Source organism: Caenorhabditis elegans, chromosome IV (assembly GCF_000002985.6).
Source record: "Caenorhabditis elegans chromosome IV".
Taxonomy (NCBI): domain Eukaryota; kingdom Metazoa; phylum Nematoda; class Chromadorea; order Rhabditida; family Rhabditidae; genus Caenorhabditis; species Caenorhabditis elegans.
The window spans coordinates 3,291,608-3,315,124 of NC_003282.8; the positions used below are offsets into that span (position 1 = coordinate 3,291,608).

Sequence of the window (23,517 nt, forward strand, 5' to 3'; positions counted from 1 at the left end):
CAAAAAATGTGACGTCAGCACGTTCTCAACATGCAAAATCAGTTGAGAACACTGCGTCTCAACTCCCGCTTTTTTTTTGTAGATCAACGTAGATCAAGATGGGCACTCTGACACCATGTGAAGGGGTGGGTGCTTCTCAAAATACTCAAAAACTGGCTGAAACCCGACATAATCACGTGGTGTCAGGGTGTCCCATTACGGTTCGATCTACAAAAAATGCGGGAATTTTTCGCCCAAAAAAATGTGACTTCAGCACGTTCTTAACCATGCAAAATCGATTCTAAAAAAACGATTCTCGTAGATTTAAGTAGATCAAACCGAGGTGGGACACTCTGACACCACGTGCATAATGCGATTGAAGGCAGTTTTACTTAAAATGACTCTACATTTTTGAATGCTAAAAGTCTTAGGTGATCCTTATTATAATAACATGCCACCAAACATTTCCTGTACGTAGTTGATTTTGGCATCCCAGCCGCCGACGCCTAACCTTGTCAAATTCAATTTCCGTTACTCGAACCCATGTTCAACTAGTAAACACTGCTCGATCTAACTATATAGGTGCGTGACAAAACCGGTCACGGGACGACGACCTTGGTTCAGTTGGTGTTCTGGTACGGTATGTGTGTTGTTGTTCAGAAATGCTTTCGACGAAAAGCGAAAGGCGCAAGTGAGAGAGAGAGAGGAGCGAGTAGATAAGGGATGGGGGGGGGGGGGGGGGGGGGGGGGGGGAACCGATTCGTATTCGTGTCGACACTCGAGGATGAGTGGATTCCGAAAGGACGGTACGTGGATTAGTTTAATATTGAACTTTCTCTCTCCATGACATTTCTGTTTGCAGAACTCATCCCCGTTATCATTGACATCCATGGTGAGAAGCGTAAGATGTTTGAAGATATCGCCGACACGGTGTTGAGAAGAGTTCTCGATGAAGAAGAAAATGAGGTTTTTCGTTTTCCTTTTTCTTCGTGCTTGAACCACAGGGGTGTGCGGTGAATTTTTCGGCGAATTTAGAATATTAATTTTAAGAAAAAAACAACGAAGGCTTCCCTCGTAAATTGAAATGGAAGAGTTTGCCGAACTAGGTCATTTTGGCTCGGCCGTATATGGTGTAGATTTACGGCGCGTTGCGTGTCGCGTCGCGGCTCGATTTTAGTTATAAAACTAAATGTATTTGTCTGTGTGGAGTACACGACACTTTCCCACGCGTTGTCCATGGAGCGCAAGAATTCAATGAGGAAGGCCAGAACCCCGTGTTTGCTGATTTTTAGAATTTTTGATAAATGGTATTTTCGGAACTTGCTCAATTTCAAAATTTTCGGCAATTCGAAAAATATCGATAAATGTCGAATTGAATCAAAAATTCACGACATTTTTTGCAAAAAAGGTGTGCGCCTTTACATGGTGCCAGGTTGACCCACTAAGGTTTGATCTACAAAAAATGCGGGCATTTTTTTGCCCATAAAATGTGACGTCAGCACGTCCTTAACCGTGCAAAATCAGTTGAGAACTCTGCGTCTCTTCTCCCGCATTTTTTGTAGATCAACGTAGATCAAGCCAAAATGAGACACTCTGACACCACGTGCGCCTTTAAAGAGCACTGTAATTTCAAACTTTCGTTACTTCGGAATTTTTATTGATTTCTCGTAGTTTAAAAAAATATAATAAGAATAAATAAAACACCTGCATTTTAAAAAATCGATGAAAATTCCGCGAAGACGAAAGTTCAAAATTACCGTACTCTTTAAAGGCGCACATATTTTCGCATCTAATAAGAATTGTCGTGTCGAGACCGGAAACCATATTTTTGGCGTTATAATCGCCCTTTTTTTGCGTCAGGGTAACATATTTTGTCTGAAGATTAAAGGCGCAAAAGTCACGGCCCGAGAAGTGGTACCTGTACGCAATTTGTCTACCGTATACCTGGACGTTTGGGCGCGTGTATCTCAAAAACGGTTGGTCCAGTTTTTTTGTGATGCATATAAAAAATGTCCGAAATTAAATTCTAAATTTTTTGGACCAAAGCTTTTTTCGTTATCACGCGCCCAAACCTGGTCTACACTCAAATTATCAGTAGAGCGCATTTGCATGGATGTACCACTTGCCGGGCCGTGAAGTATATTATTCCGGGAATACATTCCGGGAAAAATTCCGAGGATGCGTATTGCGCAACAAAATTTGACGCGCAAAATATCTCGTAGCGAAAACTACAGTAATTCTTTAAATTACTACTGTAGCGCTGGCGTCGATTTACGGACACAATTTTCGATATGAAATTCGTTGCTTAATTTTAATATTCCATCGATAAATCTAATCGAAAATTTTCGAAAAAAAATTTTTTTTTTGAGAAAATCGAGCCCGTAAATCGACACAAGCGCTACAGTAGTCATTTAAAGAATTACTGTAGTTTTCGCTACGAGATATTTAGATAACAGTTTTACAGTACCCTATTGAAGGCGCATGTTCTTTTTAAAAATATTGAAATTTTAGATTAAAAAACTTGAGTTTTTTAATCTGATAATATTTTTTTTCAGTGTCCACCGATTGAGTCACGTGGTTCCAGCACATCATCATTTTCGACAACGCCATCTTCGTCTGCCTCGCCGCTTTCCATCAACCAACTTCTCAGTTCTTCGTTCTCTCAACCGCCGGCACCCCAACTGCCTGTGCCGCTGGCGTTCAACCCGTTCCAGCTAGCTCTCTATCAGTCTCTAGTTGCGAACAACACTCTCGCATTTCCCGTTTTTGGCGGTCCCCCGTCAATATTTCCGTTGCTTGTTCCGCCGCCGCAGCCCCAGCCGACTGTTGAGTCGATCGAATTGCTGAAAATTCTCCAAAATATGTTGGCAAAACAAAAGAAGTGATTGATTCATTTCGATTTTCTGTCATTCTTTTTCGGTGACAAACAATTTTCAATTTTTCACAATTTTCAACGCAGTTTTGTCATTTTTCCATCTTCTGTCGCCTTATCTCCCACCTAGATGTCATGATGTTGTTCGAAATAAAAATTAAATAAATATTTTTGTTTCGAAAAAAAATAAATCGATTGTTTTTCCAAAAATAAACAACAGTTTCCCCTTTCAAACAAACGAAAAGTGGGCGCGAGAATAAAGAGACACCACAAAAAATTGTTGCTAACGCGCTCCATTGCGAAGGTCTCGCAACGATTTGTGTTCAAAAAGACATGCGCCTTTGAGCCTGTTCAAATTGTAAATCAGCATTTTTTACTTTTTTCTTCTGTTTTCTGCCGCTTTTTTAAAAGGAAATTCATTATTTTTACATCAAAAAGCCAATATCCCAGATAAATTTCATTAAAAATGCTAAATAATGCGTTTCGAGTAATATTTTGTTGGAGAAAAACTGTGTTTTAGGATAGGCCGGTTTCACACATGTTTGTTGGTATAAAAATGTTATTTTTTGCTTGGGATTTCAAAATTAAAATTATATTTGTTAAGCGATAGGATTTTCCTTCACTTTCTTCTCTCTAGTCTCCATGACCGTATCGATTTCAATGTTTATTCTTTCAGATAGATCAAAATGGTTAGAAAGGACAGTGAAAGCAGCTGCTCCAGCGATGGAAGCCACACTCACGAGGACTACACTTTGGCCAACGACGCCGTCGTCACCAAGTACCAGGTTGCTGCTGAAATCACCAATGCTGTTCTGAAGGTGCGCTGCTATAGTTTGGATTTTGTGTGAAACTAAATTTTTGTTTTCAGGAGGTCCTCGCCAACATTAAGGAAGGAGCCATCGCTGGAGATCTTTGCGATCTCGGAGACAAGCTGATTCTCGAGAAAACTGGAAAACTCTACAAGAAGGAGAAGAACTTCACCAAGGGAATCGCCATGCCAACTTGCATTTCTATTGACAACTGCATTTGCCATTACACTCCGCTCAAGTCCGAAGCTCCAGTAGTGTTGAAGAATGGACAAGTCGTCAAAGTCGATCTCGGAACACACATCGATGGTCTCATCGCCACCGCCGCTCACACCGTTGTAGTTGGAGCTTCCAAGGACAACAAAGTAACCGGAAAGCTTGCCGATCTTCTCCGCGGAACCCATGATGCGCTCGAAATCGCCATTCGTTCCCTCCGTCCAGACACTGAGAATACCACCATCACAAAGAACATCGACAAGACCGCTGCCGAATTCGGACTTACCCCAATCGAGAACATGCTCTCCCACCAGCTCGAGAGAAACGAGATCGACGGAGAGAAGAAGATCATTCAAAACTCTGGAGAGAAGCAGAAGGGAGAAATCGAGAAGATCAAGATCGACAAGCACGAGGCTTACGCCATCGATATCCTCTTCTCCACCGGAAAAGGACAGCCAAAGGACATGGATACTCGTACCACCGTCTTCAGAAAGAACGAGCAAGTCAGCTACCAGCTCAAGATGAAGGCTTCTCGTGTCTTCTTCTCCGATGTCAACAAAGTGGTAAGTGTCATTTTATCGATATTAGTTTCAATTCAATAATTTAATATTTTTTAGCACGGACCAATGCCATTCTCTCTGCGCAGCTTCGAGGAGGAAGTCAAGGCAAAGATGGGAGTTGTCGAGTGCGAGAAATACGGACTCCTTGTTCCATATCCAGTAAGCACATCAATTTATCGTTTCGAATTCTAAAAAAAAACTATTTTAGGTGTTATACGAGAAGGAAGGAGAGCTCGTCGCTCAATTCAAGGCCACCGTTCTTGTTATGCCAAACGGACTCCTGAAGATTGCTGGACTCCCATTCGATTCGGACGTGTACCAATCTGATTTGACCGTCAAGGTAACATACTTTAACAATGTTTTTACAATTATCATTAATCTTTTTCAGGACCCGGAACTCCAAGCCGTCCTGAAATCCGCCCTCAAGCCAAAGAAGAAGAAGGAGGCCAAGAAGGACGAGCCAGCAGCCAAGAAAGCATAAACTCACCCTTTTCACTTTCTATTTATGATTGCCCTTTTGGACCTCTCTTTCCTACTATCCCCTATCTGCCTCTTTAATGGTATTTAAAATGCCGATGGTTTTCTGTCACTAATGATTTCCAAGGTTGAGACTGGGTTTTGTATTGGGTAAAAGCCGTAGTCTCAGAACTACGCTCATTTCACTGCTTTTAGTTTCTCTTCCCTGGTAGACAACAAAATCATTCTGTTAAAATCTCGATGTTAAACATTTCCACCTCTTCCCACTATTATCCTTTTTCTCTTTTCTTCCTTGTGTTCAATTATCATTATTATTTTTTGTTGGTTTATTCTCGGTTATGTCTGTGAGCCGTTTAATTCATCTATGATAGGAATCCGGTTGTTGATTTGGGATCACATTCACTTTATTGATGAAAAAAGCCTGATCATATACTTGTTCTCAGTTTCCCTTCCCAAACCCCCGTTAATTTTTTTTTCTCAGTTTGTGTCCAATAAATTGAAATCAGCAGCAGCAGCTTCTTTTGTGTAACTCGATTCATTAACATGCTCGTTAGTTGTATTGATGCTGAACTTTGAATTGCTCCGATGGGGGGAGACAGGCTCCTTGTTCCTGTTCCTGGAGAAAATACAAACAGACTGAGCTGATAAACAATCGCAAAGAAATTTATTACTGTAGTTCTTAAAGGCACATACATTTTTTTTCGATTTTTTGAAAATTTATCGGTCCATTTTTTGAAGAAATTGTCATTTTTCATGTTTCCCAGTCTCAAAACTTTGGGCTTTTGCGTCAAAATTACGATTTCCGGTCTCGACACGACGATCTATTAAAAATACAAAAAAGGTGTGCGCCTTTAAAGAGTACTGTAGTTTCAAACCTTTGGTGTTGGGGATTTTTTGGTTTTCAGAGCTTTTCAAGCGAGTCTTTGTGTTTCTAATTATTTTATTAATGTTTTTAAATAAATAAATGTTTATTAAACAAAACAATTATGAAAAATCGATGAAATTCCGCAATACCGAATTTTGGAAATTACAGTACTTTTTAAAGGTGCACACCTTTTTGTATTCAACATAAATTTGTATATCTCTCGCAAAATTTCCCGCCGGGATAATAAAAGTTAGATATTTTCTGAAAAAAGAACCGAAAAAATAATTTTTCACTTGACACTATATTACAAGCTCGTGAAAAATGTCCGCTTTGGTTTAAAGGCGCACACTGTTTTTTCCAGAGCAGGTCTCGCCACGATCTCAGTCAAAATAGTCACTACAAGCTTCAAAATTAACTGTTCATCAGATATATTACGCAGTTACGAAATGCTACGCTTTTTGCACAGATTTTTGTCTAATATAAAAAGGTGTGCGCCTTTAAAGAGTACTGTAGCTTTAAAATTTCGTGGCTGCGGAATTTTCGTTAATTTTTCGTAATTTATGAATATAATTAGTTATTCAAAAAATTAAATGTGAAAATATATAAAAAATCGATGAAAACTCGGAAACAACGAGAGTTTGAAACTACAGTACTCTTTAAAGGCGCATCCTTTTTTATTTAACGAAAAATTGTCGTGTCGAGTCGTGTACTCCACACGGACAAATACGTTTCGTTTTACAACTAAAATCGAGCCGCGACGCGACACGCAACGCGCCGTAAATCTACCCCAGATATGGCCGAGCAAAAATGGCCTAGTTCGGCAAACTCTTCCATTTCAATTTATGAAGGAAGCCAGAAATCCGTGCATACTTTCAATTATGGAGAGTTTGAAAGCTGCTCAAGTGCAAAATTGCACAAAAAAAAAGTAAAATTATGCAAATATTCTTTGAACCTCGGAAATTGTACATACTACACGTGGCACTCGAGATAGCACTAGCCGGCGCAAAAAACCCTCAAGTGCGCAATTATTAGGTATAGACGACCAAAAGATGAGAGATTTCATCCGGTACATCCTGTCCAACATACATGCTCCGCCTGATTACACTGATAACATTGTTGACACCTTTGTCTGCGTCTTCTTCCGGAATACACTCTCTTGCCGGATAACCGTAAAGTATAAAACATGGGGGACAAAAAATGAACTCAAGCCCCCCCCCCCCCCTCCACGGCTACAGCTCAAAAAAAAATGTTCTCAGTTTTTTCGTCGCTTCTACTCGTCTCTGCGTCACTCGCTCAGCCATTCTTCCTTCCACCACCTCCATGCTTCGGAATCGGCTGCAATCAGCCACCGGTAGGCTTCTAGCTTCTAGCTTCTAGCTAGCGCGATCAAAAAATGATTGAAACTCTTCCAGATTGTGATTGCCGGACCCCCGCCATGCTTTGATTGCCCACCACCAGCGCCGGTACGTCTCAAAAAAAAACTGGTTATTTACTTTTTACCAGAGAGAGAGAGAGTAAATATTTGAAGGTTGTTAGCTCAAAGTTTTAAGTAGAGAACCCTGGTCAAATCTAGATATTGTTTAGAAAAAAAAAAGAAAAACAGAACGACACCGTTACGCAAAAATGCGGACCAGGCAATTTTTGCCTAACGGATTTTTTTCGATCGGAAAAACTTTAGCTTAATTCATCTATCAAAACGTATTCCCGTCCTTTTCTGATTTTTGAGATTAAGGGCCTTAAGGCCGGCCTTTTGAATACTCCAAATTTCAGATCTTCGTTGCTCCACCACCACCACCATGCTTTGGACCAGCTTGCCCACCACCATGCTTCGGACCAGCCTGTGTTCCACTTGCTCCAATCATCGTGAACGGGCCTCCACCATGTTTTGGGCCAGCTTGCCCACCACCATGCTTCGGCCCAGCTTGTGCTCCACCTGCTCCAATTATCGTTAACGGGCCACCACCATGCTTCGGGCCAGCTTGCCCGCCACCATGTTTCGGCCCAGCTTGTGCTCCATCTGCTCCAATTATCGTTAACGGGCCACCACCATGCTTCGGGCCAGCTTGCCCACCACCGTGCTTCGGACCAGCCTGCGCCCCACCACCACCAGCTCCGATCCTCTTCGGATCTGTCACTTGCTGCGCTCCAAATAGTTCGTAGAATCCTAAAATTCCTCTTCAATCAAAATTTTCCAGACTATTCCTGCTGTGGATCCTTGTTCCGTAAGCGAATCTTTAGCAAGCGATCCGATGATAAGACGGAGGCTACCACCGAGGCACCAGCCAAAGAAACTCAAGAAAACTAAATGATCTATCGATTTTTAGGAGCCAAATTCTCAACTTTGTTTGTATATAAGATACTCATATAGATTTTTATTGTTTTAATTAATTAATAATTGATATTTAAACTGTTTAATGAAGTTTCATCTTCTCATTTCACTTTATTGATCTCTGGAGAACATAGTTGAACTTTTTTTTCCGCCGTTTTTGACAGATTTCCATACCAGCTCCCGAGGGACTGTGACGGCTTTGGCAGCCATAAAATCCGTCATACCTGCCTACCTGACTTTCTGCCTACTCTGCTTTAAATGTAGGTCACGTAAAATTGGTTGATCGAACCTCCCAAGCACTTTAAAGATTAATTATTACAGACAACCATGGTCCGAGGTAGGCACGAGGGCAGGTAGCATGCACTGTTGGTAGGATGTAGGCTTGAGGTAGGCGCAGGTACAAAGGCAAACTGGTAGTAGGAAGGCACATATGGAAGTGCTTAGACAAGCTGGTAGGCAGACGTGAAGGAGGCAGGCACATAAAAAATGGTTGTGCGTGGGATTAATACTATGTAAGGCAGGCTTCTGGACAATAATGCGAGGCGAGGCATCAGGCATTCACATAGGCAGGCACATGCTCTTGGCAGATTAGAAGTAGGCATGTACGCAGGCAGGCAGGTACTACTAAGGAAGGAGGACAAGTTGGAAAGCTTGTCAGGTGGGAGGAAGGCACTTAGGCAGGCAGGCACTCAGACACCTAAGAACAATATCGTGGCATCATTTATCCTCCACCTAGGTGAAAGCTTCACTGCCAATTTGCTCGCAATTTGTAAAGAGCGGTGGATACAATTGTTTTGCTGCTCGAGACATACTTATTGTGTGCCAACAAGCCTTATCACCGGTTTTTCTGCTCGTCAAGAGGATGTGATCAGTGATTGACAACCCTCTCCATAGACACCATCACCAGTGTGGAAGATCCCCTCTGGGAACATTTGTGACTTTGCACAAAGGAGTTCGCAAACGTTCCGCAACCTATATATGAGTCATCTAAGTTTGCACTGAGACGACTTTCCGGATGAGGAGACTGGATGGCAAATGAAACAATTGGGCAGTATAAAATGAGCACGCAATCACGTATATTCTTATCAGCTCCCTCATTCATCAGTTCCATCATGCAATCCGCCTGCCTCATCGCTCTTCTTGCTCTCGTCGCCGGAGCGTCGGCTCAATGCTTCGAAGGTGGATGCGGAGGAGGACCAATCTTCCTTCCACCACCACCATGCTTCGGAGGAAACTGTGGTGGATGTTCGGGTAACAACTGTGGATGCAATGGAAACAACTGTGGACCACAAGTCACTGTTGTCCAGGTCCCAAATAACAATAACGGATGCTCATGCAGCCCATGCAATGGACCAATTTGTGCTCCAATGTGCAATAGCTGCCCACCACAGCCGATCTTCATTCAGCCATCTCAATGCTGCAATAATAACAGTTAGTATTCGTCGCAAGCATGGTTTTTCAAAAAGAGTTTGCTATTTTCAGACTTCTCCTGTTGCCCATTCCGTTTCCGTCGTCATAACTCTGCTGCTGCTGCCGCTTCAGATGAGATCACCGAAGAGCCAACCACAGCTGCTCCAGCTCAAGAATAGATCCCAACTTCTAAAAGTTAATTCCCAGTTTTTGTATATAAAGCAACCCATTTTGGTAGATTAATAAATATGAATTAGTCCAAGTATTCTAAAAATTGAAGCTCAATTCTTCTTTTTCAGAAATTTTATCACAAAACTGAAAGTTTAATGCATTTTAAATCTCGACCCTTAATGCATTTGGGCCGGTCCAATGCCAAGCTTTCAGATCCATAGCCAATTTGTATACGACTGAAAAAGATTATTCTGAAGCTTGAAATTCGTGAAGCCATGAAGTGTAGGCCCCTTAAACAGAACAATATTTTACAAGGTTTGGAAGTGGGAAATTCGTTTTATTTAAATTTTGCCTTAGTTTTTGGAAATTCAATATTCATGGATTTTCATAGAAAAATAACTTCCTGAAGTGAGACTATTCAAGCCTGAAAAGTTTTCACACTGTTTTTTTAAGGAATTTCGCTGTATTTGGTTGCAACGTCCTCACGTGATTTCAGACTGTCTCAATACAATTTGATCTACAAAAAATGCGGGAATATTTTTACAGAACAATTGTGACGTCAGTCATGCAAAATCAGATGAGATGCATGCGTCTCAACTTCCGCATTTTTTGAAGATCAAATCGAAATAAGACCTTCTGACTCCACGTGCTTCCTGTCCATCTTTTACAGATACCTGACAAGACTTTGGCATTAATGGAAGAGCTTACTCAGCAGTTAATTTGTCAAGATTTTTGGCAGGAAGTTGCTCTCCTAAAGAGCGAGTTAATAACGTTTCATTCAGCCACCTTCATTGCTGAAATTGCAAAGTTTTTCTGAAAAGTGTGACGTCAAATGCGGTCTGGAAGCTTAGAAGCCTAGACGCGTTGGGTTTCAGTATCACTTTGTCAGTTTTTCAGACAATGTTTAGATACAACTAGTTGCTAATTGGAACTGAACTTGAATAAGTATGTGTAGCGCTACACAAAGTTTGTGTGATTCGCGGCAAAAAAATGCTTGCGGAACTAGAGCAGCGCTCCGCCTCCAGCTGATAAACATACCGACCTGTCTCCCCCAGGCGGCATCGTATAAAAAGCGAATACTTTTACATTAGAACCATCAGCTCTTACATTTATCCGTTTCACCATGCAATCCGCCTGCCTCATCGCTCTTCTTGCTCTCGTCGCCGGAGCGTCGGCTCAATGCTTCGAAGGTGGATGCGGAGGAGGACCAATCTTCCTTCCACCACCACCATGCTTCGGAGGAAACTGTGGTGGATGTTCGGGTAACAACTGTGGATGCAATGGAAACAACTGTGGACCACAAGTCACTGTTGTCCAGGTCCCAAATAACAATAACGGATGCTCATGCAGCCCATGCAATGGACCAATTTGTGCTCCAATGTGCAATAGCTGCCCACCACAGCCGATCTTCATTCAGCCATCTCAATGCTGCAATAATAACAGTTAGTATTCGTCGCAAGCATGGTTTTTCAAAAAGAGTTTGCTATTTTCAGACTTCTCCTGTTGCCCATTCCGTTTCCGTCGTCATAACTCTGCTGCTGCTGCCGCTTCAGATGAGATCACCGAAGAGCCAACCACAGCTGCTCCAGCTCAAGAATAGATCCCAACTTCTAAAAGTTAATTCCCAGTTTTTGTATATAAAGCAACCCATTTTGGTAGATTAATAAATATGAATTAGTCCAAGTATTCTAAAAATTGAAGCTCAATTCTTCTTTTTCAGAAATTTTATCACAAAACTGAAAGTTTAATGCATTTTAAATCTCGACCCTTAATGCATTTGGGCCGGTCCAATGCCAAGCTTTCAGATCCATAGCCAATTTGTATACGACTGAAAAAGATTATTCTGAAGCTTGAAATTCGTGAAGCCATGAAGTGTAGGCCCCTTAAACAGAACAATATTTTACAAGGTTTGGAAGTGGGAAATTCGTTTTATTTAAATTTTGCCTTAGTTTTTGGAAATTCAATATTCATGGATTTTCATAGAAAAATAACTTCCTGAAGTGAGACTATTCAAGCCTGAAAAGTTTTCACACTGTTTTTTTAAGGAATTTCGCTGTATTTGGTTGCAACGTCCTCACGTGATTTCAGACTGTCTCAATACAATTTGATCTACAAAAAATGCGGGAATATTTTTACAGAACAATTGTGACGTCAGTCATGCAAAATCAGATGAGATGCATGCGTCTCAACTTCCGCATTTTTTGAAGATCAAATCGAAATAAGACCTTCTGACTCCACGTGCTTCCTGTCCATCTTTTACAGATACCTGACAAGACTTTGGCATTAATGGAAGAGCTTACTCAGCAGTTAATTTGTCAAGATTTTTGGCAGGAAGTTGCTCTCCTAAAGAGCGAGTTAATAACGTTTCATTCAGCCACCTTCATTGCTGAAATTGCAAAGTTTTTCTGAAAAGTGTGACGTCAAATGCGGTCTGGAAGCTTAGAAGCCTAGACGCGTTGGGTTTCAGTATCACTTTGTCAGTTTTTCAGACAATGTTTAGATACAACTAGTTGCTAATTGGAACTGAACTTGAATAAGTATGTGTAGCGCTACACAAAGTTTGTGTGATTCGCGGCAAAAAAATGCTTGCGGAACTAGAGCAGCGCTCCGCCTCCAGCTGATAAACATACCGACCTGTCTCCCCCAGGCGGCATCGTATAAAAAGCGAATACTTTTACATTAGAACCATCAGCTCTTACATTTATCCGTTTCACCATGCAATCCGCCTGCCTCATCGCTCTTCTTGCTCTCATCGCCGGAGCGTCGGCTCAATGCTTCGGAGGTGGATGCGGAGGAGGACCAATCTTCCTTCCACCACCACCATGCTTCGGAGGAAACTGTGGTGGATGTTCGGGTAACAACTGTGGATGCAATGGAAATAACTGTGGACCACAAGTCACTGTAGTCCAGGTCCCGAATAACAATAACGGATGCTCGTGCAGCCCATGTAACGGACCAGTTTGTGCTCCAATGTGCAATAGCTGCCCACCACAGCCGATCTTCATTCAGCCATCTCAATGCTGCAATAATAACAGTTAGTATTCGTCGTAAGCATGGTTTTTCAAAAAGAGTTCGCTACTTTCAGACTTCTCGTGCTGCCCATTCCGTTTCCGTCGTCATAACTCTGCTGCCGCCGCTTCAGCTGAGAACACAGAAGAGGCCACCACCGCTGCTCCAACCCAAGAGTAAATCTCTACGATCGTCTGATTACTTGATCCAATTTTTGTATATACGAAACCTAGATTTATACGTAATAATAAACACGTTTGAATTTATATTTTATTTCTGAACAGTTAGGTGGTTCCTGTGGCATAACAGAAAGTTGGTAATGGAGAAACAAGACTAGACTTTTTCCACAATACTTCTTTTTCAAGCAAACGGTTCTTCGGACGTTGTAGTCAAACAGGAAGATGAGATCAGCGAAAAACCAGATTCAACATACAAACTTCGTTTGATCAGAGCACAAGCTTTGTAGGGGACAATTTAAAATGTCGCCCTAAAATTTATGCCTATAAGTTGCGTAGCAGGCACTACAGGCTGATCTACAAAAACCGCGGGAACTTTTTCCCCAGAAAAATGTGAAGTTTAAACATGCGAAATCAGTTGATAAGTCTGCGTCTAAATTCCCGCAATTTTCGTAGATCTACGTAGATCAAACCGAAATGGGATAGCCTGACACCACGTGCGGACGCACACTTTTTGTCACTTGGCCTAGAAAAAGCGAAACCTCGGCCAATCTGTCTACAGAACAGGTGCAACTCAGCAATACGCTCAATATTAAATGTCTTTCATCATTTTCTCAGCAAATTTTCATAAGTTTTCCAAATGGAGCGCACTTCTATCGGGTGGAAGTTTAAATATTTTTCTGAAATTTTATACACTTCAATTTCTGAGAGATTCTTGTTAATTTTACATGTGATCGGTGGGAGATATGAAATTTTGAAACATTTTCCAGTCGAGAAGCGTGAAGGCGTTTTCCGGGCGAAAATTGGGGAAGCGCTTGGAGAATAGTCGTTTCGCTCACGGGATTCTGGCCTTCCTCACTGAATTTTTCGCGCTCCATTGACAATTGCCCGCCGGAAAACGCGTGGAAAAGTGTCGTGTACTCCACACGGACAAATACATTTAGTTTTCAACTGAAATCGAGCCGCAACGCGCCGTAAAACTACCCCAGACAAGCCCGAGCCAAAATGGCCTAGTTCGGCAAACTCTTCCATTTCAATTTATGAGCGAAGCCAGAAATCCGTGTTCGCCTGATAGAAAATTTTTATAAAAATGATAAGAACTTCCCAAATTCCATTCAAAAAACTAGTCGTGGTATCAAGTTTACCCTATCATGGCAAATCTTTATGCATGATCAAAAAGAGCATCCAGTTTTGTTGCTCAAAAGTGTGCAAGGTCGGTCACAAAACTGAGCACGTCCTACGGATCGCACAGTTTATGACTTTCAATGGGGATGCAACAACCCGACACACCGCCCACTTCCGTTGATTCAGGCTCCAACTAGATCAGGAAAAGGAGCTGGCGATGCTTGATGGGGTGCTATAAAAGAGCTTGAATGTCAATCATAGAGCATCCGCAGTTCCCCAGCTTCACCTTCCAATCATGAACTCTATCTCCCTCATTGCTCTTCTTGTACTCGTCGCCGGAGCCTCTGCTCAATGCTTCGGAGGTGGTTGTGGAGGAGGATGCTTCGGAGGAAACTGTGGTGGATGTTCGGGTAACAACTGTGGATGCAATGGAAATAACTGTGGACCACAAGTCACTGTAGTCCAGGTCCCGAATAACAATAACGGATGCTCGTGCAACCCATGCAACGGGGGAGGATGTGCTCCAAGATGCAGCTACTGCCCAAATAACTTTGGGTACTCTTCGTGTTGCAATAGCAATAGTAAGTCGTCTTTGGCAAATTTGTTTAAAATAATACTCCAGTAGAGCAAAAACGTATTGAAAATCGGAGTAAACATTCTCAAAAATTTTTATGACAAATTTTAAATTACATTCAAAATGTGGCAGTTTCTTCCAGTCCTAATTTGGAAGGCAAAGTTCAGAGAAATATTTTTTCAACAAATTGTTTTAAATTGTAAAAATTGTGTTTTGGATTATTACAAGTATATTTAGGTCCACATTTAGGACCACAAATAATCCACAATTAATTATCTAAAATTTCAGACTTCTCCTGCTGTGGCTACCGTTTCCGTCGTAACATTGTCAAGGCTATTGAGACTTCCGCCGAGCCAACGAACTAAATCTGATTCTGAATTGAATTTTCATAATCCAATCGAAATATTTGTATATTAATGTGCTCAACTATTAAGTTACCAAATAAAATATTTCATTTTTCGAATCACAATTAAAATAACTATAAGATTTATTTCTTCCTTCCAAAGAATGTCCGACAGCACGAAAAGTCTGAAATTTGAAATTTAGGTGCTGAAACTCTTGGAGCTAACTTACTTGTGACTGTGCAGCAGGATCTTTGCACAGTTCGGATGATGATCTGGAAAGGAGGAAATTTTGTGAAAAGTAGGCAGCAGGTAGGCGTAGGTGAGCCTGTATGTTTTTCCTTCTTTCAGAATCATGAAATTACCGTCAATGCAGATTTTTGTGAAAATTTGATAATATTAGAACTTTTGGGGGTGGGGGTAGGAAACAAGTTTTATGGTTTAAAAAATTTTTTTAATCGAAAAAACTGCCAGGATGTTTGCATATCCCAAAAAATATTTTAAATTATTATATTTGCAAACTCTTAAACATCTTCAAAAATTTTTTAAATTGTAAGAAAAGTGTTTTTGGCATCATAAACTGGACTCCTTCAGTGAGTATTTGAACAACTTTTTTATTTTTTATTTCTTTTTTTCTTTTTTTCGGGCTCGTAGCATAGTTCTCATATTGGGTTTTATAATAAAATTTTGAAAATATCAAGGTCTCTACGGTATAACTAATTATGGAAACTTTTTGGAAAAATTTCGGAAAAAATTCTGAAAAAAGTTTCCAAAAAACTTTTGAAAATTTTTAAAAATATTCTCACTGGCGGCGGAGGCGGCGGGGGTAGGTACAAGTACTGAAAAATCACAACTATATATATACTTTTTAGTAGAACTGTGCCTACCTTCCTATAGCAAGTCACCGTATTACACACAGGCACACAAAACGGCCGAATGCAAGGTCTCGAGAATATTATATTAGTACACAACGGGCCATAACACCCCAGAGCCGGAGCACAAGATCCCAAAAATAAAAGAATTAGTAAAAAGAACCTGGTGGTCATTTGGAGCATAATTTTCAATCAGAAGTTGGCTCTTTTATAATAATCCCCTCATCGTGTTTGTCGAGTACAATAGTTGTTTTGCAGTGAGTGGACACGTCGGAGTTCGCGTACAGCCTGATTTTCCAGTTAGTACAATTGTAATAGATTGTCGAGTGGGCTTTCAGCTAACTATTATCGTTTGCAAATAATAACGTGTAAGCTCATTGTGCAATAATTGCTCCGTGAGCTTGGAGCAAGCCTGAGCTTTTAATCAAGACTTGTAATCAAGACCAAATTTTCAATTTTTCCCCAATTTTACAACACTTTTTGCCCATTTTTTTTTCATTTTAATTTTACGAAATTATTTTCCAAAAAACTGAGCAAAAACTGCTGTCCATTTACAAATCCCAGGTATCGTGTTTGGTGGCCAAATATTGTTTATTTGCCTAAGAATGAAAGAAACGATGTTTTTCAAACATGCGGACAATAGGCGGTAGGTAGGCATGTAGCCAGGTATGAGGCAGATGCGTACGCCTAGAGAGATTTCCCATATTTTGGTGCACCTACCTAATGCCTAATGCCTGCCTACCTGATAGCCTAGTACCTGCAAGTTGACAAAAACTGTTTTCATTAACTTTTTGAGAATTCTACTACAAACAAAAATAACTAATAATATCTAATGCTTTGGAAGCAATATAAAGGTGTGTAGGCACGAGGCAGGTGTAGGCAGGCAGGCAGGCAGGCAGGCCGGTGATGAAAAATCCAAATACTAACTATTTCATTTTCATAGCGTTTTTAATATTAATAAAAAAATGTGACAGAAAATTGTCAAACTTTTTAACTGAAAATTGTCAAACTTTGATAGAAAGTTGTCAGACTTTGACAGAAAATTGTCAAACTTTTTCAGAAAATTATCAGACTTTTTAACAGAAAATTGTCAAACTTTTTAAAAGAAATTGTCAAAATTTGACAGAAAATTGTCAAACTTTGACAGAAAATTGTCAAACTTTGACAGAAAATTGTCAGACTTTGACAGAAAATTGTCAAACGTCGTCACAAAGTTGTGACATAAAATTGCCAAACTTTGACAGAAGGCTGTCAAACTTTGAGAGATAATTGTCAAACTTTGACAGAAATTGCCAAAATTTGGTGGTGACCTACGCTTGACAGGATGTTTGTTTGAATGTTCTTTAAAAATTGTCCCGTCAGGTTCTTCTCTTTTGTTTGCACCTGGGGACACAAATCATGAAAATTAGCCATTTCATTTTATGATCTTCATACTGTCTTTATGTTTTCTTGCTCTCGCGAGCAACAAAATCTTGCTCCAATACTTGCTTAACCTCAGTAAACATTTTTGTTGTCTGCCAGGCTTGCAACTTTTACAAACAAACCTCACACCCAGACAACAAGTGCTCGGAGAGCCGATCAAGAAACTCCCAGAGAGAGAGAGAGAGAGGACTACAAACTTCGAAAGTGGCAGGTTCCCATTGAACTCTCTCTCTCTCTCTCTCAGCGGAGCAAACATTCAACCGTCATTTTGTGACCAATTTTGTGCTCTCGTGTGCCGCGCGTACGCCGTCCGGATGCCATGGAGCACGGAGATAGATGAATCATCTAAAGGGACTATAAATCACACTTTTGACATGGCACACGATTTTTGTGCACTGATATTGGAAACATTGGAGGGGTTGATTGACAGACTTGACCAGGATTTTTGAAAATAATTCAAACAGAAATTTGAAAGGTAGAGAAAGGAATTTAAGATTTACCAAATATCATAGTAAACATTTTTTGAAATTTTTCAATTACGATTAAAGTCTAAAATTAGGCAAAGCTCAATTTACAACTATCATAATTTTGGAAGTTGGCAAAAAAAGTTATTTTTGCATTTAGACACAGAACAATCGAAACGCAATTGAAATCTACACCTGCCTGGAAGCAGTTCAAACCTTTGAAAATGCTGAAAATTACTCAAAAAATCTAGATTTTTCAAAATTTTTTCCGGAAAATTGGCAAGTTACCGGAATTGAAAATTTCCGGCAAATTGGCAAGTTCCCGAAATTAAAAAATGCCGGGAAATCGGCAAGTTGCCGGAATTGAAATTTCCGGGAAATCGGCAAGTTACCGAAATTGAAAATTTCCGGCAAATCGGCAAGTTACCGGAATTGAAAATTACCGGCAAATCGGCAAGTTACAGGAATTGAAAGCTTCAGGCAAATCGGCAAGTTACAGGAATTGAAAGCTTCAGGCAAATCGGCAAGTTACAGGAATTGAAAGCTTCAGGCAAATCGGCAAGTTGCCGGAATTGAAAATTTCCGGCAAATCAGCAAGTTACAGAAATTGAAAGCTTCAGGCAAATCGGCAAGTTGCCGGAATTGAAAATTTCCGGCAAATCGGCAAGTTACCGAAATTGAAAATTTCCGGCAAATTGGCAAGCTGCCGGAATTGAAAATTACCGGCAAATCGGCAAGTTACCGGAATTGAAAATTTCCGGCGAATCGGCAAGTTACCGGAATTGAAAATTTCCGGTGAATTGGCAAGTTGCCGAAATTGAAAATTTCCGGCGAATCGGCAAGTTACCGAAATTGAAAATTTCCGGCAAATCGGCAAGTTACCGGAATTGAAAATTACCGGCAAATCGGCAAGTTACAGGAATTGAAAACTTCAGGCAAATCGGCAAGTTACCAGAATTGAAAATTTCCGGCAAATTGACAAGTTACCGGAATTGAAAATTTCCGGCAAATCGGCAAGTTGCCGGAATTGAAAATTTCCGGGAAATCGGCAAGTTACCGGAATTGAAAGCTTCAGGCTAATCGGCAAGCTGCCGGAATTGAAAATAACCGGCAAATCGGCAAGTTACCGAAATTGAAAATTTCCGGGAAATCGGCAAGTTACCGAAATTGAAAATTTCCGGGAAATCGGCAAGTTACCGAAATTGAAGATTTCCGGCAAATCGGCAAGTTACCGAAATTGAAGATTTCCGGCAAATCGGCAAGTTACCGAAATTGAAAATTTCCGGGAAATCGGCAAGTTACCGAAATTGAAGATTTCCGGCAAATCGGCAAGTTACCGAAATTGAAAATTTCCGGCAAATCGGCAAACCGGCACTTTGCCGATTTGCCGGAAAATAAATTTGTAGAACGGTAATTGCCGCCCACCCCTGGTGCATCTCTTGTTGCACTTATAAACAAATAGTACAAATTGACCCTCTATCAATCCCAACAATCTCAATGATCGTTATGCTTGAACTTTTTCCCCTCCGAATTTCGTTACACTTTTCCCTTTGCTTGCTGGTTGATCTTTTCGTTTAGTTAGGCATTTCATTTCATTTAGGCCCTGCTGCCGCTGTGCAAAGGCGTTTCATTACGTTTTACGGCATGCGCCTTCTTTCTAATAAAGTGTCGGCTTATCTGTCTGCCGAGAGGCTTTTCGAGAACAAAGTGCATTTAAGTGCAGCTTATCGCCTTTTCCAAATGTTGCATATTCTACGAAAAACTTTTGGTATACTGATAAGGCGATAAGGCGAGTACCGGTGGACGCTACTCGCGCCAAAAGATACGAAAACCGAAAAACCATGTTCAGTGCCAAATAATTTAGAACACGTACATAAAAAAGAAGATGAAGCGAAAAATGGACAGATTTCCTTGAAAGCCTTCAATTTTTCAGAAAAAAATCGTCTTCTCCGATGACGTGGAATCCTCATCAATCACCTGAACTCTTCTCCTCAAAAGCTGCTGCTGTGTTTTCTTTTCTCTCACCTTTTCTCTTCTTTTTTTTTCTATTTTTCGAAACAAAAATCGGAGGACATCACGGCGCACACTCTGCGGTTCCACACCCCGCGCGCTATCTCACCGCACTGCCTAACCGACCTATCTCTGCGTCTCTCACGCCGGCACGCTCTCTCCGCGCTAAGGCCCGTCACAATCGATAGGCCGCGCTCGCTGTCTAGGCCTTTCATTCTTTCACCCACTCGCGTCTCGTCGTTCGACGCGCCTTCGCTTTTTTAAGGCAATTTTTCGACGAAAATGTGGCCCCCGAATGCAGAGAATAATCACTGCAATTATAGGTTTGTTTTAAAATGGAAATTTGTAATGGAAATTGAAATTGGAATTGATAAATTTTTAGGAAAGCCGAGAAAAATTTAATTTAAAGATTTTTCTATTCAATAATTAATAAAATAAATATGCAAATATCGATTTTCGCGAGAATAAAATATTAAAAATGCAATATATTCCATAAAAAATAGTGTTTTAATTAAAAAATATTCGAAAACCCCTTTTAATTATTGGCTATTTCTCACAATTTATAATATTAGAAGCCGAAAATCGATATTTTTCACAAAAATCAATTTTTTTTTCATTGAAATAATATTTTATTCTTATTTTTGCGATTTTTTCAGGTCTTATGCGGAATTTCAGAATTTTAAATTCCAAACTTAACTACAAAAGTCCGCATTTTCTCGTAAATTGTCGTGCAAGTACGCAAACACCATCAATTAAAAAAAAATTAATTTTTTTTAAAACGTTAAAAAAAAACGTTATAAACCCGTTTTTTGAGTTTAAATTCCAGGAAAATGGGCTATTTCGAATGTAAAAAGCAAAAATATATTAATATAATTTCAGCTACCATGAGCACGCCGAGCTGAACCCCCACGACCACTACCACCACCATCACTACCCGCACTCGTCGGTTCATCACACGGAATGCTATCAGACGCTGTCATGCCCATCGGATCTTCCAGTCGAGACGTCCTACTACAATTCTGTGCCACCATCCTATCAAGGTGATCGATTATTTACAATTTTCTGCCAAATCTGTCTTGAATTTTCAAAAACCAATAAATTTCCAGATCTCGGCCAAACCGATCTCAGCCCTCAATTCTGGTGCGCCGAAGTGGATTGTGTTCACGAACGTTGCTCAACAAAGGAGATTCCACATGAGCAATCGAAGATTTTCGAGGAAATCTCGAAAGAATGCGATCATATTATGAATAGCGCCGGCGACTGCGAGAAATGTCAAGTAGAGCACGAGAATGGTGCTCAAGAAGCGATTCCGATTAATGATCTCGTCGATATTGTAATGCAAACTGTCGATAATTTGAAGAAGGAAGGCTCGTCGAATGGTAGTTTTATTCAGGATTAAAATTAAAATTTAATTATTAAAATTTCCAGATGAAACCAAGCTTCTATCCCGTAAACGCCAGCAAAACAAAGTTGCGGCCGCCCGTTATCGTGACAAGCAGAAGGCGAAATGGCAGGATCTTCTGGATCAGCTCGAAGCCGAGGAGGATCGTAATCAGCGGCTCAAGCTTCAAGCCGGACATCTCGAGAAGGAGGTCGCCGAGATGAGACAGGCCTTCCTCGCCAAACTTGCCAAAAAATGATTCTTATATTATTTATGTCTCCAGCCATTTTCCCCCACATACTTGTATATCAGTTCAACGATATTCTCTGGAAATTATTAGTAGATCAAGCAACTCGGCAGATTTGGCTACCTGGCGCACACACGTGATGCGCATGGCGCGCGCTCGCAGCTCGCTAGTTATTTGGTATCAAGCGCCAGACGCGTTCTCTGCGCGCACCAGTTGCATTTCCATTATGTATTATCATTGTTATTTTTATATTAATAAACGAATTTTTAATAATAACACGCGTTTTTCAATAATCAAATGTGAGATTATACGATTTAGGGAACTTCAGGGCTCTAAAACTTGAAAAAATTGGCCAAAATCGAGAAACATTGCGAAAAACTGTTTAAAGTATCGATTTTCTTCAATATCAGCAACATACAATTCTTTAAAATGATTATTTTTTGTAAATTCGATAAAAATTAATTTATTTTTCACAATTTCTGCCCGAAAATTGCCGAAATGACCAGCGTTTCTAGAACTAAAACAAGTGTCGTCAATTAAAATGCCGCGTCCGCAAAATGTCGTACGAAACTTTTCGCTGAGTATCAAACGTTGAATATTCAGTCAGCCAAATTTTACTACGGTAGAGATTTTACAGCCACGTACGGTTCGCCGGGCCGTGTTAGTGCAATAACAACTTTTCGGAATGTGTGTTTGCACGAAAATGGGCGGGGTTTGTTGTTTACGTTGTTTACCGTATTGAAAAGGCGCGGTATTTCAAAAAATAGATTAGCGAGAGTTTTGAAAATCACAATTTTCCGATCGAATTTTTCATTCTTACTCAATTTTCTTCGTTCCTTTTTTGTGATAATTCGATATTTTGTGCCATTCTCAGTATTTTAAAGCAAAATCCCCAACGACGCTACTCCACCTTTAAATGCAAATAATTTTATTATGTTTCAGTTGCATAACCTTCATCACAATGCGAACGGCGACGTCGTCATGTGTAAAACAGGGCCTAAGGCAATCACGACACAGGATATGATCGAAGACGCAAAGCGCACACACGGAGACAGGCTGAGCTACACCGTCGGTGTGTGAAAATTACCTTGCATATGTTGAGAAATATGATTTTCAGCTGATGGAGGAGTACTCGACGTTACTTTCTATAAATCTTTCCCTGAAGCGATCAAGATTTTCTTGAAAAGTTGCCCTGAAGAATCTCGCGTTACCGAGTGGCGTGATGAAATCGAAGATATTTGCCAAATGGCTCCACAAGCACGAAACACGGCGTGTAAATTGGTACCTCTGGCCTAGAAAAAAGCTTGAAAAACAAATGTACGCAATTATGAAAATGCGCGTGGTGTTTGCGGACTTGACTACCGTAGTCCACATAAATTTTAGCAATTAATACTTCCCGGTTTCGTTTTATATGAAAATATCCTTGAATTCAAGCAAAAAATGCATTATCTTTTTGGAAAAGAATAAAAGAAACACTAAAATTACATTAAATTCAAATACAAAGAAAAAGTGAACTACGCAGAAAACGAAGCAAGGCAGTTTGAAGCTGCATTAATGAACAGCAATTTTAAGTGTAAACTTGTGATGGTGGGTATACATTTTATGTACTTAAATTGTTCAAAAACCTTCATTTAGTCAATTGGTGAAGTTTCAAAAAGAAGAGTTCTTCTTTTAATTATTTAAACATTGTTAATTCAGCGAGATGGAAAGTGGAAAACAGGTCTTCTCGGAGTCTTCACGATAGATGAATACAATGGGCGTCTTTCCATTATGAAAGGAGAAGTGCACGAAGACGTATGGAAATGGTAAATTCACGACTTCATCCCTCTTCAAAATCGTAACTTTATTATTCAGGTACGACAATAAAAAATCGATGTTCTTCGAAAGTGCGTCGGCGAAAGCCAAACTGATGGCTGGCCATTTGAGACAATTCTCAACTAATAACATCTCGGAGAATTTCAATCGTGCTATTAAAGTCACAATCGGCAAGCAACTGACGCTGGACAAACTGATTGTAAAGCTCAACGAGCGATGCGAAGGTGAGAAATACCAAAGTGAGAAAAATTTGAGATTTTCCATTTCAGAATCACTCAACGAGTGTTTCTGGAGCACAGTGGGACACTCCGAGTACGTGATCGTGTCAGTTGATCTACAGACTATGTCCATGGACGAAAAACTTCAGTGGTTTGCCGATGCAGGAATTACTGGAGG

At 40.4% G+C, this 23,517-nt stretch overlaps 9 protein-coding genes across 10 annotated transcripts; 8 read left to right on the top strand and 1 right to left on the bottom strand.

The window, feature by feature from the left end:
- Positions 1 to 763: 763 nt before the first annotated feature.
- On the top strand, positions 764 to 3,052 carry pugs-9 (Protein Upregulated in Glial Subsets; the record flags this gene model as incomplete). Of its 2 annotated transcripts, NM_067909.6 has the most annotated exons (3): positions 764 to 785; positions 842 to 945; positions 2,535 to 3,038. In NM_067909.6, 3 exons carry the CDS (start codon positions 764 to 766, stop codon positions 2,862 to 2,864), a joined length of 456 nt encoding a protein of 151 aa, NP_500310.1. In that variant the 3' UTR covers positions 2,865 to 3,038. The 2 variants fall into 2 exon arrangements, with proteins under 2 accessions (NP_500310.1, NP_001380073.1); NM_001392279.1 differs by lacking the exon at positions 764 to 785 and having other exon boundaries at positions 834 to 945; positions 2,535 to 3,052.
- A 475-nt stretch (positions 3,053 to 3,527) lies between these two features.
- W08E12.7 (Peptidase M24 domain-containing protein) lies at positions 3,528 to 5,419 on the top strand. The gene is made up of 5 exons (NM_067910.10): positions 3,528 to 3,669; positions 3,720 to 4,436; positions 4,491 to 4,592; positions 4,642 to 4,773; positions 4,822 to 5,419. Exons 1-5 carry the CDS (start codon positions 3,538 to 3,540, stop codon positions 4,912 to 4,914), a joined length of 1,176 nt encoding a protein of 391 aa, NP_500311.1. The 5' UTR covers positions 3,528 to 3,537; the 3' UTR covers positions 4,915 to 5,419.
- Positions 5,420 to 6,992: 1,573 nt separating this feature from the next.
- W08E12.6 (uncharacterized protein) lies at positions 6,993 to 8,203 on the top strand. The gene is made up of 4 exons (NM_067911.3): positions 6,993 to 7,126; positions 7,188 to 7,238; positions 7,546 to 7,927; positions 7,971 to 8,203. Exons 1-4 carry the CDS (start codon positions 7,022 to 7,024, stop codon positions 8,078 to 8,080), a joined length of 648 nt encoding a protein of 215 aa, NP_500312.1. The 5' UTR covers positions 6,993 to 7,021; the 3' UTR covers positions 8,081 to 8,203.
- Positions 8,204 to 9,184: 981 nt separating this feature from the next.
- W08E12.5 (CC domain-containing protein) lies at positions 9,185 to 9,776 on the top strand. Its single transcript, NM_067912.2, has 2 exons — positions 9,185 to 9,535; positions 9,587 to 9,776. The coding sequence occupies exons 1-2, from the start codon at positions 9,217 to 9,219 to the stop codon at positions 9,691 to 9,693; spliced, it is 426 nt and encodes a 141-aa protein (NP_500313.1). The 5' UTR covers positions 9,185 to 9,216; the 3' UTR covers positions 9,694 to 9,776.
- A 974-nt stretch (positions 9,777 to 10,750) lies between these two features.
- W08E12.4 (CC domain-containing protein) lies at positions 10,751 to 11,368 on the top strand. The gene is made up of 2 exons (NM_067913.4): positions 10,751 to 11,127; positions 11,179 to 11,368. The coding sequence occupies exons 1-2, from the start codon at positions 10,809 to 10,811 to the stop codon at positions 11,283 to 11,285; spliced, it is 426 nt and encodes a 141-aa protein (NP_500314.1). The 5' UTR covers positions 10,751 to 10,808; the 3' UTR covers positions 11,286 to 11,368.
- A 1,014-nt stretch (positions 11,369 to 12,382) lies between these two features.
- Positions 12,383 to 12,962, top strand: idpp-12 (Intrinsically Disordered Protein, expressed in Pharynx). Its single transcript, NM_067914.5, has 2 exons — positions 12,383 to 12,719; positions 12,771 to 12,962. The coding sequence occupies exons 1-2, from the start codon at positions 12,401 to 12,403 to the stop codon at positions 12,872 to 12,874; spliced, it is 423 nt and encodes a 140-aa protein (NP_500315.1). The 5' UTR covers positions 12,383 to 12,400; the 3' UTR covers positions 12,875 to 12,962.
- Positions 12,963 to 14,267: 1,305 nt separating this feature from the next.
- W08E12.2 (Chorion class high-cysteine HCB protein 12-like) lies at positions 14,268 to 15,032 on the top strand. The gene is made up of 2 exons (NM_067915.3): positions 14,268 to 14,576; positions 14,858 to 15,032. Exons 1-2 carry the CDS (start codon positions 14,291 to 14,293, stop codon positions 14,932 to 14,934), a joined length of 363 nt encoding a protein of 120 aa, NP_500316.1. The 5' UTR covers positions 14,268 to 14,290; the 3' UTR covers positions 14,935 to 15,032.
- Positions 15,033 to 15,056: 24 nt separating this feature from the next.
- On the bottom strand, positions 15,057 to 15,956 carry W08E12.9 (uncharacterized protein; the record flags this gene model as incomplete). The annotated part of the gene is made up of 4 exons (NM_067916.2): positions 15,057 to 15,097; positions 15,143 to 15,185; positions 15,717 to 15,749; positions 15,798 to 15,956. 4 exons carry the CDS (start codon positions 15,954 to 15,956, stop codon positions 15,057 to 15,059), a joined length of 276 nt encoding a protein of 91 aa, NP_500317.2.
- Positions 15,957 to 19,668: 3,712 nt separating this feature from the next.
- On the top strand, positions 19,669 to 21,582 carry zip-11 (Transcription factor zip-11). Its single transcript, NM_067917.6, has 4 exons — positions 19,669 to 20,001; positions 20,558 to 20,718; positions 20,785 to 21,057; positions 21,107 to 21,582. Exons 1-4 carry the CDS (start codon positions 19,961 to 19,963, stop codon positions 21,316 to 21,318), a joined length of 687 nt encoding a protein of 228 aa, NP_500318.1. The 5' UTR covers positions 19,669 to 19,960; the 3' UTR covers positions 21,319 to 21,582.
- Positions 21,583 to 23,517: the final 1,935 nt, after the last annotated feature.

Excerpts from the sequence above, each read along its gene's own strand:
- W08E12.4 (NM_067913.4), top strand. The coding sequence starts at position 10,809 with ATGCAATCCGCCTGCCTCATCGCTCTTCTTGCTCTCGTCGCCGGAGCG. Across the intron at positions 11,128-11,178 it reads TCAATGCTGCAATAATAACA|ACTTCTCCTGTTGCCCATTC; the intron begins GTTAGTATTCGT and ends TGCTATTTTCAG.
- W08E12.6 (NM_067911.3), top strand. The coding sequence starts at position 7,022 with ATGTTCTCAGTTTTTTCGTCGCTTCTACTCGTCTCTGCGTCACTCGCT. Across the intron at positions 7,127-7,187 it reads TCGGCTGCAATCAGCCACCG|ATTGTGATTGCCGGACCCCC; the intron begins GTAGGCTTCTAG and ends AAACTCTTCCAG. Across the intron at positions 7,239-7,545 it reads ATTGCCCACCACCAGCGCCG|ATCTTCGTTGCTCCACCACC; the intron begins GTACGTCTCAAA and ends TCCAAATTTCAG.
- W08E12.7 (NM_067910.10), top strand. The coding sequence starts at position 3,538 with ATGGTTAGAAAGGACAGTGAAAGCAGCTGCTCCAGCGATGGAAGCCAC. Across the intron at positions 3,670-3,719 it reads TCACCAATGCTGTTCTGAAG|GAGGTCCTCGCCAACATTAA; the intron begins GTGCGCTGCTAT and ends TTTTGTTTTCAG. Across the intron at positions 4,774-4,821 it reads AATCTGATTTGACCGTCAAG|GACCCGGAACTCCAAGCCGT; the intron begins GTAACATACTTT and ends AATCTTTTTCAG.
- zip-11 (NM_067917.6), top strand. The coding sequence starts at position 19,961 with ATGTGGCCCCCGAATGCAGAGAATAATCACTGCAATTATAG. Across the intron at positions 20,002-20,557 it reads AATAATCACTGCAATTATAG|CTACCATGAGCACGCCGAGC; the intron begins GTTTGTTTTAAA and ends ATATAATTTCAG. Across the intron at positions 21,058-21,106 it reads GAAGGAAGGCTCGTCGAATG|ATGAAACCAAGCTTCTATCC; the intron begins GTAGTTTTATTC and ends TAAAATTTCCAG.
- idpp-12 (NM_067914.5), top strand. The coding sequence starts at position 12,401 with ATGCAATCCGCCTGCCTCATCGCTCTTCTTGCTCTCATCGCCGGAGCG. Across the intron at positions 12,720-12,770 it reads TCAATGCTGCAATAATAACA|ACTTCTCGTGCTGCCCATTC; the intron begins GTTAGTATTCGT and ends CGCTACTTTCAG.
- W08E12.5 (NM_067912.2), top strand. The coding sequence starts at position 9,217 with ATGCAATCCGCCTGCCTCATCGCTCTTCTTGCTCTCGTCGCCGGAGCG. Across the intron at positions 9,536-9,586 it reads TCAATGCTGCAATAATAACA|ACTTCTCCTGTTGCCCATTC; the intron begins GTTAGTATTCGT and ends TGCTATTTTCAG.
- W08E12.2 (NM_067915.3), top strand. The coding sequence starts at position 14,291 with ATGAACTCTATCTCCCTCATTGCTCTTCTTGTACTCGTCGCCGGAGCC. Across the intron at positions 14,577-14,857 it reads TTCGTGTTGCAATAGCAATA|ACTTCTCCTGCTGTGGCTAC; the intron begins GTAAGTCGTCTT and ends CTAAAATTTCAG.